Source organism: Talpa europaea (assembly GCF_964194135.1).
Source record: "Talpa europaea genome assembly, chromosome: 3".
NCBI classification, from domain to species: Eukaryota; Metazoa; Chordata; class Mammalia; order Eulipotyphla; family Talpidae; genus Talpa; species Talpa europaea.
In genome coordinates, this window is record NC_140069.1 from 12137900 (window position 1) to 12148764 (window position 10865).

At 43.7% G+C, this 10865-nt stretch overlaps 1 protein-coding gene across 1 annotated transcript; it reads left to right on the forward strand.

Moving 5' to 3' along the window:
* Nucleotides 1-6640: 6640 nt before the first annotated feature.
* LOC311168065 (small ribosomal subunit protein uS11-like) lies at nt 6641-7371 on the forward strand (the record flags this gene model as incomplete). Its single annotated transcript, XM_084229357.1, has 1 exon — nt 6641-7371. One exon carries the CDS (start codon nt 6641-6643, stop codon nt 7097-7099), a length of 459 nt encoding a protein of 152 aa, XP_084085483.1. The 3' UTR covers nt 7100-7371.
* Nucleotides 7372-10865: the final 3494 nt, after the last annotated feature.

Here is a 10865-nt window from a genome sequence, read left to right on the forward strand (position 1 = left end):
ATAACAATATGTGTGCTAACAGTTTTTCAGCTATGAACAAATCTTGTAACGTTCATTTCCTCCATGTTTTATTGAGTCTATCAATTTTATTTTCAAATTCCCATTTCAAAGATTGACTTAATTATTTTGTGGCAATGCTAAGTTATGTTTTTATTCAGTTTTTAAGAGGAAAAATCTGGAAGCTTTGTGTTTAGGCTGTATAATTTTAATATGCGAAGGTTGGAAATGAAATCACTACACTTGAGCAATCTGCCCTTGCCAACATCCGCGCTCTGGCTGGAAGTCAGAGAACAGCACTTGATATGCAGTGAGAGGGCTCTTGGAATACTATATCTCCAGAGCACACACCAAATCAAAATGATTTAAATGTCCAAAAGATACACGAATAAAATATTTCATAGAGTCGATAGTTCTAAACATGGGTACCCTGGACATGTCGACATTGTGAGTTACAACAGCTTTAGAAGGCCATTGTGAAACTTCAGCTGGCTTAGAAAGTGATTTGGAGAAAGGGAGGGTAGGGGTGGGATTCGTTGCAATAGATAATGTATTCATGAAATAATTTGGAAACTGATTATGTGTGATGAATTCTAATTATAGCTATTTGCTGTGGTGAATATTTAGGAAAATCAGGGTCTTAGAAAAAAGATACAGCTTTGGCTTGAATTATTTAGGAAGAAAAATAAGTTACCCCAATCTTATGTTCTGTAATTATTTTTTTTTTCATTCAGTTTACATGTTTTATATTTAGGACCGCAGCATATGTCTCCTTTCTGTTTCTTCCTTAAATTTTCTTAAAGCTCCTTCCCCACCCCATTAGGGAGAAAATGTAAATTAGCACCATCACTCAAACAAATTCCCTGGTTTCTTCTGAACCTTTACCTCACAGCTGTTGCATGAAATACAATCTCTAAAACACTAAATGAGAATGTCTATCCAAAATGACAGTTTCCTAGTATTCTTAAACCAAATAATCCTTCAGGAGAAGAAATAGAGATAACCTATTTCCTTTCATCTAAAAATAGCCAACCTGGAAATACACCAAAAAGCTAATAGTAGTTAGAAAAGGATAATCATGGATGGATTCTTAACTCTGTTTGTTTTTTTAAGATTTATTTATTTATACAAAGCACTGGGGTACAGGCCAGAGGCATGGGAGGGTGAGAGGATTCACCAGAGACAGAGCAGAGAGCAGATCAGGCAGACAGACTGAAGACACTGCTAAGGGGAGCAGCAGGCGGGACAGGAGAGGTCTGCTGCACCATGTGGGTATCTCCCTGGCCAGCTGGGAATCAAACTAGCACTGCAGAGGCTGCAGACAGCTTCACAGCACTGCGTTCAGCCCACTGTGCCAGCGGGGAGGCCCTACCTCTATTTTGTTTTTTAAAGTTTCTGCAAAGTGATCATATTCCTATGGTAATGAAAATGCTTCATAAAAATATTTAAAACTGCCTTTAATAATTCTTAATTTTGAAGAAGGCAAAAGATTAGAAAAAAAAATACCTTTGTATCTCTAAACTGAAAGTTTAACATTTCTTAAATTTTCATATTGTCCCTCAATAAGGTGTTTTGTCCCTCAATATGGGCAGGTGTTTTTCGAAAAAGTTAACTCTGCAAATTTATCTGCATGATCAGATAGGAGGTGTTTAACCTTTGGGGACATGTATAATAACCATTGCATTGTGTCACTTTGCTGGCTATAATATAAAGTGCATACCTCTCATGCAGCGATGAAATGCGGGTAAGGGGGAGGGTATTGTGTGAGGAGGTAGATTACAAATTGAGAAATTTAAAGAGAAGTCCAAGCTAATTGGTCTGTATTTTCAACGTGTAACATCCGTCATTAAAATGAGATAATGGTGGTTAAAGTACATTACAAATGACAAGACACAATACTGATATGCATTTCAGGGTATTTCAATGGCAGTCTGGAGGACAGGGACCATCTCCCTCAGTATTTGCTGAATTATGTAACTTGTACATAGGTACTGTGTGCAAGGCATTAGAAGAGAGAAAAAAGAATGAGATAAGGTGCCCCTCACCAAAGGAACGTGTAATACAGAAAAATTATATCAACACACCTAAATTGCCTCATACCTCTAAAAAATTATGCATTGCCTTTATCATCCAAAGCACAGAAGAATGGATGGTACAAGTCCCTGGTTGGTGGGACAGGAGAGCCCTTGGCATCAAATCTGAGCTGCTTATGTTCCTAGCAGCATTTGTCACAGCCACCAAGTCATGGAACCAACCTGCCATGGACAGACAACCGGATAACTGGAATATGTACTCTGGGGAGTACTACACAGCTTTTGAAAAAGATGAAACACTGCCCTTTGCAACAAAATGCTCAGTAAAAGACAGTTACAGGATGATTTCAGCCACTTTCAGAATATAAATAACCAAAGAAACCGGCAAAGTACAGAGGAGGCTGGGGGACAGGACAGACCAAGGGGATGAAGAGAAAGGCATCAGCACTCATGCTTTGGTGGGGCGTGAGTGAGACATGTGCACATAAGGTGTGAAGTTGTAGTCCCAGAATTACGTAGTTACAAAAAAGGATTGTATCAATAATTTGAATAATAATAACATCAACAATTTGAAGGAAAAACGGATTTTTTAATTTAGTTTTTATTTTATTTTTTATTTTATTTTTTTTTAAATAGAGGCATGCTTTATTTATTTATTTAGTTTGTTTGTTTGTTTGTTTATACATGCACTGGGTACAGTCAGAAGCGCGGGAGGGCGAGAGAATTCACCAGAGCCAGAGCAGGGAGCAGAACAGGCAGAAGGACCGAAGCACACTGCTGAGGGGAGCAGCGGGCGGCAGGAGAGGTCTGCGCACCATGTGGGACCCTCCTCCGGTGGCCGGGGAGCAGCCGGGGATCGAACCGGCGCCGCAGAGGCTGCGGGCAGCTTCGCAACCCAGCGCTCAACCACTGCGCCACCGGGGAGGCCCAATTTAGTTTTTATTTTTAAAAAAAGTGCATACAGTGGCTCATGTGATGAAATATACAAAGAAAAAGAAAACAGCCTGGATTTCAATCTTCTGGAACATGTTCTCCAAAAAAGTGGTTTTTATTAGGGTAACATGGCAGAAACTTGTTCACCAAAATATCCTTGTGCCCCCCCACGTTTACTGTTACTAGGGCAGATCAAATAACTGTCAGCAGAAGTACTATGTGTCACTTGTAAAGCACTTAAATAACTAGAGGAAATCTCTCTTGCCCCTGCCTCAGTCACCCAGAAGACATAGATTCCAAATTACATAGCCCAAAGCGATCCCTGAGTCACTTTTGGCAGAGAGTCACAGAGCTACAAGGAAAACTTGATGAAAAATAAATCATTCCATGTTAAGCTGAGGGTATGCAAGTTTGCTACAGCAGCACAGACCAGACCAGTCTGTTCTGACAAACAGAGATCATAGATCCACCTGATGGCTGTTGAGCCTGGGATGGAAGAACCATTGTGAAGGAAGACTTTGAGAGCGGTTTTTTAAAGTGTCCCACGCTGGACATGTCTTTCTGTGCCGAATCCCTCTATAAACTGAAAAGGTTTGACTGACCTCCAGCCTGGCTCCTCCTACAGAATGTTCAAACCTGAATCAGTCTCTGCCTCTTCAACTATGGGACTCCAGCAAGGCAATCCTCTGGAGCCTCCATTTCCTTGCCCACAAAATGGGAGGTGTAGTACTAACACTCAAGGAAGTGTTATGAAAATTAAACGATAGGGCAGGGCCTCCCTGGTGGCACCGGGTTAAAGTCTCAGTGCCATCAAGCTCTCGCCACTGCCTCATGGGTTTGATCCCTGGCCAGGGAGCAACCCACATGGTGCAGCAGACCTCTCCTGTCTCACCTGCCCACTGCTCCCTTCAGCAGTGTATGCCAGTCACTCTGCCTGTTCTGCTCCCCACTCTGTGTGGTGAATCCTCTCACCCTCTGCACCCCTGGCCGACACCCCAGTTCTTGTATGCATAAATAAGTAAAACAAATCTTTAAAAAATAAACTATATGGCAAAATATCTTAGGACAGCTAAGACTCCTCACTTACATAATCTTCACATTTCTACCTTTATCTGAGGCCAGACATTCTCAACATTCTCAACATGGACTGCATTTTAGAATTATTTGGGAAGTTTGTTTTTTATTTTAAAGTGGTGCCTATATTCTACCCCAAGCCAAAATAATCAGAATCTTGGTGGGGGCAGGGGGATTGGGACACAGATATTATTTCACCTGGTGATTCTGTGTCCAGTCAGGGTTGTGAACCATCTGTTTTAGGCAATGTGGAAATGACACTTGAGGGCACATTTTTTTTTGTTTGTTTGTTTCTTTGTTTAGAGAAAGAAAAAGTTTATTGAGAAAAGGAACAAATAAAGTGAGGACACTTAATTTAAAATAAAGCCTTTGTCACCATCATTATAATAAAAACCTTTGAAAAGTACACAGTAGGACCATTTTTCCCACGGGCTTAAAACTTAAAAAAAAGGCTTCTTTATAAGGGACAGACACAAATAGTCAGCCCTAGCAAACTAACACATTGGTGCTACAGCTCAATTGTGGGGTAGGTGTTTGTTGAGTGGGAGGGAAAGAAAGCCATCCTGCCTTCACTTTATCAAGAGATGTGAAGAGAAAAGATGGATTTTTCTAAGGTCCTTGAAGATGAGTACTTGGACTCTTTGTTGGGGAGTTAATTTAAAATATCAGAGAAGGTTGCCCATGTCCAGGAAATTTGAATCACTGTGTCTGCTGGCTCTGAGCCTTCTGAAGGAATTACCTGTGCCCACGGCCCCTGCTGCCCTGGAAGAACTGACCTTTCCATCCATGTCTGCCCACCCACTTGCTGGGACAGATTAGACTAAGCTGACCTGTTAAGAAGTAATGGAGGGCCTCCCTGGTGGCGCAGCGGTTGAGCGCTGGGTTGTGAAGCTACCCGCGGCCTCTGCGGCGCTGGTTCAATCCCCGGCTGCTCCCGGCCACCCGAGGAGGGGCCCACATGGCGCGCAGACCTCTCCTGCCGCCCGCTGCTCCCCTCAGCAGTGTACCTTGGTCCCTCTGCCTGCTCTGCTCCCCGCTCTGGCTCTGGTGAATTCTCTCACCCTCCCGTGCTTCTGACTGTACCCAGTGCATGTATAAACAAATAAACAACAACAACAAAAAAACCAAACAAATAAATAAATAAAAATACATGCCTCTTTAAAAAAAAAAAAGAATGGACTAATCAGATTTTTTCTTTGAATTTTGGAATTGAGACACTCAGAACCAGCCCACTTAACACTGATGAACAGAGTTGAAAAGTCATATTGGACTCTTAAAGCCACTTGGCAGGGCCATGTTCTAGAAGCATCTTAAAAGAATAGTCAAGGGAGGAGAGGATGAAGTGGACATGTAGCTTAAGTAGGTTTTTGCACCACAACCAGAAGACAGTGAACTGGAACAATGAAATCAAGAGAGAATATTCAAGTGAGTCCTACCATGTGGAGCAAAAATATATATATGTGTGTGTGTGTGTGTATATATATATATATATATATATATATATATATATATAATCAGCTTAATTTCACTTTCATTTAGATTCACAAGACTTTCAGGCTGGGAATACCTTACAAGATGGCATCACCATCATCATGGCTGACAATTCTCTGAAGAACTGAGATAAGCCAGGCCTTTGACATGCTTGTGACGGCTTTGAGATAAGCAAAACTGTAATACCTTCATTCTACAGATGAGTAAGAACACAAAGGTTAAGAAAGCTGCCTTTAGGGCCTCCCCTGGTGGCAGTTGCGCGCTGGGCTGCGAAGCTGCCCCAGCCTCTGCAGCGCCAGTTCAATCCCCAGCCACCAGAGAGGGTCCCACATGGCGCGCAGACCTCTCCTGCCGCCCGCTGCTCCCCTCAGCAGTGTACTTCGGTCCTTCTGCCTGCTCTGCTCCCCGCTCTGGCTCTGGTGAATTCTCTCACCCTCCCGCGCTTCTGACTACCCAGTGCTTGTATGAATAAATAAATCTTTAAAAAAAAAAAAAAGTAACTACTTTAAAAAAAAAAAAGAAATCTGCCTTTAGAACAGATGAAACTAAACCAAAACAAACCCTAGAAATCTGAAGTAGAATTGAAACTACTAGAGCGGGAGGGGGGGTGGAAGCAAAGGGGGAATGAGCGGGGGGCCTTGGTTCATGGTGGAGGATTATGGCAGCTTTGCTGGTGCCTGTACTTGGTGATGAACAGCTGAAGAGGCTTGAATCTATTCTGCTAAATCATACGCAGTGTTGTAAACCAACATTACCTTAGTAAAAAAAAAAAAAAAAGTATGTATGTATATATACATATACATAATTATAAAAATAAAGAGAATAGGGCCTCCCGGGTGGCACAGTGGTTAAGTCTCAGGGCTGTCCAGCTATTGCCACTGCGGCTTGAGTTCAAGCTCCCACCAGGGAGATGACCCACATGGCGCTGACCCTTCTTACTCGCCCGTTTCTCCCCTCAACAGTATATTCAGTAGATCTGCCTGTTCTGCTCCCCACTCTGTCTCTGGTGAATCCTCTCACCCTCTACACCTCTGGCCTACACCCCAGTTCTTGTATGCATGAAAAAATAAAATCTTCTTTCCGGGGGTGGAGTCTGGAGAAGACGCGCAGAAATGGCACCTCGCAAGGGGAAGGAAAAGAAGGAAGAACAGGTCATCAGCCGCGGACCTCAGGTGGCCGAAGGAGAAAACGTATTTGGTGTCTACCACGTCTTTGCATCCTTCAATGACACTTTCGTCCATGTCACTGATCTCTCTGGCAAGGAAACCATCTGCCGTGTAACTGGTGGGATGAAGGTGAAGGCTGACCAAGATGAATCCTCACCATATGCTGCTATGTTGGCGGCCCAGGATGTGGCACAGAGGTGCAAGGAACTGGGCATCACTGCCCTCCACATCAAACTCCGGGCTACAGGAGGAAATCGGACCAAGACTCCTGGACCTGGGGCACAGTCAGCCCTCAGAGCACAGTCAGACCGCTCAGGAATGAAAATTGTGCGGATTGAGGATGTCACCCCCATCCCCTCTGAGAGCAGCCGCAGGAAGGGGGGTCGCCGTGGTCGCCGTCTGTGAACAGGACTCTTCAAATTATTTTCTGTTAAAATAAATTGCCTTCTTGTAAACAAAATAAATAAATAAATAAAATCTTAAAAAAAGAAAGAATAATGACATTTTTAAAAATTAAAAAAAAGGAACAAGTCTCTAGTCATATAGTTATTGTGGTAAATCAATTACAAAAATGGTAACAATTGCTCACCCTTCCTGTCCCCTCACACCTTTGTGATGTAACTTGCAGCTGCTTCCATCAGAGGAGGAGCCTGGGCTGGCTGTGAAATTACTTGGACTGTAGAATGGGACAGAAATAACTGTGGCAGTTCTGAGACTAAGTTTAAGGGATCTGAAGCACTTCTGCTCAATTTCTTGGCACTCTTGTGTGAAGGAGACCAGGTTATTCTAGAAAGTAAGACACATGCACACCGGTCAGCCCTGTGATCAATAGGCAGTGAACCACTGGACATGTCACAGGCCTTCCCAGCTGGCCCGGGACAATCCTAGTCTCTGGATGATCCACCCCTAGCCAATTGCCAGATGCATGCGTGAATCTATCCTGGCCTGGGCGGCCTCCAGACAACACACTTGCTGACCATGTGCTCATGAGTGAGTCCAGCCAAGATCAGCCAAACCTGCCTCAGAGCAGCAGAACCACGCAACTGACCCGGGAGATAAATAGTGGCTAGGGTTTTAAGCCACTCTGTTTTGTACCTACATGCATAGCAAACTACAGTAAGTGGCAGAGGGTCTGGGATGTGACCAGGAGGCCATTTGATTTCAATGCTAGTGAATGTTCTTGGGCCCTGTGCAAAGGCTACGGGAGTGCCTTTCTTCCGGGAAGCAGTGTAGGTAGCATCTTTTTTTTTTTTTCAAAGATTTATTTTTATTCAAGAGCTGGGGTACAGGCCAGAGGTGCAGGAGGGTGAGAGGATTCACCAGAGACAGAGTGGGGAGCAGAACAGGCAGATCTACTGAAATACACTGCTGAGGGGAGCAGCGGGCGAGACAGGAGAGGTCTGCTGAGCCATGTGGGAATCTCCCTGGCCGGCCAGGAATCGAACCGGCGCTGCAGAGGCTGCGGACAGCTTCACAGAGCTGCGCTCAATCCGCTGCACCACTGGGGAGGCCCAGTCTATGTAGCATCTTCATTACGTTTTAGGATTGGTCAAGGTGGCTTCAAAACTCACCTTACCTGACAGGTTACAGGGCAATTGATGGGGCAGATTCAGCTCTCCAAACCTTGGATTGCGCATATGTAAACTGCAAATAATACCAGCTTCCTCACAGAGATGCTAGTAGGGGAAACTGAGATAGAATAGCTAGCTGTGAGGTGTTCTGAAGGTGGGTGTCTGCAGTGGTCTCAACATTCTTGATGGATGACGGAAGCACAATGGCCTTCTCAGAGTGGAGGTCCCTGCCAACTGACAGGTTTGGGAATGTAGCTCTTCTCCGGTAACTTTTTGTAGTTTATAGTAGCCCTTGGTTAATTCTTTAAGAATGTAGCTGTTTTTCCTCAATGATAAGCATTTTTCTCCATCAGTATTTCTCAAAGTGAAATCTGCAACTCACTTGTATAAAGGGCACCAACAAGTCCCTGGGACTAAGCTCTGAGAATCTACATTTTAAACCAAGTTCCTGATACTTTTTGTATACATTAGAGTTCATAAACTGCTCTTCTACAGCCTCTGCTAAGATTTTGAAAGCTTGAAGTGTTACCTCCCTCACTGTAGCCTTGGTTTCCAGTGGGTGTGCCCCCCACCTCCACCATCCCACCCCCCAACTCTGGTATTTGTGACCCAGCCTCTAACTTTTTGGTGGAAATAAGAGTTACACACTGATGAATACACCAACCCAGATGATACCAATAATTTTTTTAAAAAGTGCTTTAACACTCCTTAAATAAACACGGGGAATCAGTTTTTCCTGCTTCTCTTGTTTTGCATCTATATTTCCTCAACTACAGTTCAAGGCTAGATACAGAAAGAGGAGAGGCATAGAGAGGGCAGGGCATTGGCCAAGAACATTAACTTGTTTTTACCTTATTATCAGTCACATCATTTTCAGAAACAAGCCTACGAGGACTCAAAATGCCTTGACCCTGAGCTGACGTGAAGGTCTGATCAGTCCTGTCTCGCGTTAGCAGGTGCACAGTCGCTCACCTTCTGAAGGAGCCGCGAGACAGAATTGTGGGAGCATTTCAGTGGGGCTACATCCTCAAGTTCACTTAGCTAGAGTTAAAAGTCTAGATGTCTTTGTTTGATGTCTTTTCAGCTGCTCTGTTTCATGGTATCATGTTTTTCTCAGAAGACTTTTTCACCAAAAGTAGAAAAAAGGAAAAATAATAACAGAAGGAAACTACTACAAAAAGTGCTGTTGGAAGCCTATTCCTTTTAGGATGACACCAGTGCTTAGAACTTTGGATTCAAAGCTCTTCATTTCCTACAAATATATATATATATATATTTTTTCTTTTTCTTTTTTTTCTCACTGTTCCAAAGGTGGAAGAAGCTCTGAATAGCAAAAGTCCTGTACTTTTGAAAACCTGCTGGATGACTTCTCACCTCTAACAGCGCTGAAGGTTTGCCATACCAGACTGTGTATGACAAACCGCAAAACATATGCATAAAAAATCTAGACTCTTCTAATGGTGCCAATCCATGGGCAAAAACTTACTTCTGGAGCCACACAGCTGTTGAAATCAGTCATATTTACAATTTTTACAAACGAGTTTATTTTAATAAAAACAAGTTACTCTGTGAACATGATCTCTAAACAGATTTATGTGGGCTGGCACAATCTGCTGTGCTAAACATATATTCATATTGCTTAGGTCTGCAACCAGGTTTTTTTTTTTTTTTGGCGTGGTGATAACAGTCTTGCTTTGTACAAGGACACCAAATAATTGGCAGCAATTCAACTGAGGACACTGTTCTCAGCACTGTGCTTTTGATATTGTTTTCCTGGATAGAACTGCCCTGTGGATATGGCCCTAAATTGTTAGGACTCTGGGCTGCTGGCATTGGCCAGTGAACCAGACAGACTGCTTGTAGAGAGGAGGTGACTCTATAAACCAGTGGTAAAGAAGAGGAGGGTGGGTTGAAGGAGAAGGGAGGAAAAAATGAAAGGAAGAAAAAGGAAGGCAAGGAGGCAAGAATGGAGGGAGAGAGAGGGAAGAGAAGAAGGGAGAGGGAAAAGGGGAAATTGATATTCATTAGTCCATACCCCTGCAGGGGTCACTTTATGTATCTCCTTACTTTTCACCATGCTTCATGTTTTGTTTTGAAGATTTATTTAGTTACACAAGAGCTGGGGTACAGTCAGAGGTGTGGGAGGGTGAGAGGATTCACCAGAGACAGAGTGGGGAGCAGAACAGGCAGACAGACCAAAGACCCTGCTGAGGGGAGCAGCGGGCGAACAGGAGAGGTCTGCCGCAGCATGTGGGTATCTCCCTGGCCAGCCAGGGATCGAAACCACGCTGCAGAGGCTGCGGACAGCTTCACAGCACCGCGCTCAACCCGCTGCGCCACTGGGGAGGCCCCATGCTTCATGTTTTTAATGTCGGTGTTTTTTGCTGGGTTACTAATCTCCTTGAAAACAGAAATACTGCCTTGACGCAGCCTTACATTCTCCCTCAGTGCCTGTGGCTCCCGAAACTAGTCATTAGACACATGTTCATGAGAAAGAATCTGTAGCTGAAGTCTTCCTTCATCAGAGATGTGTCTTAAGTTGAGGTTCTCAGGGCACACAATACTGAAATTACGTGGGGGCAGCTTTTGTCCTGTAATTC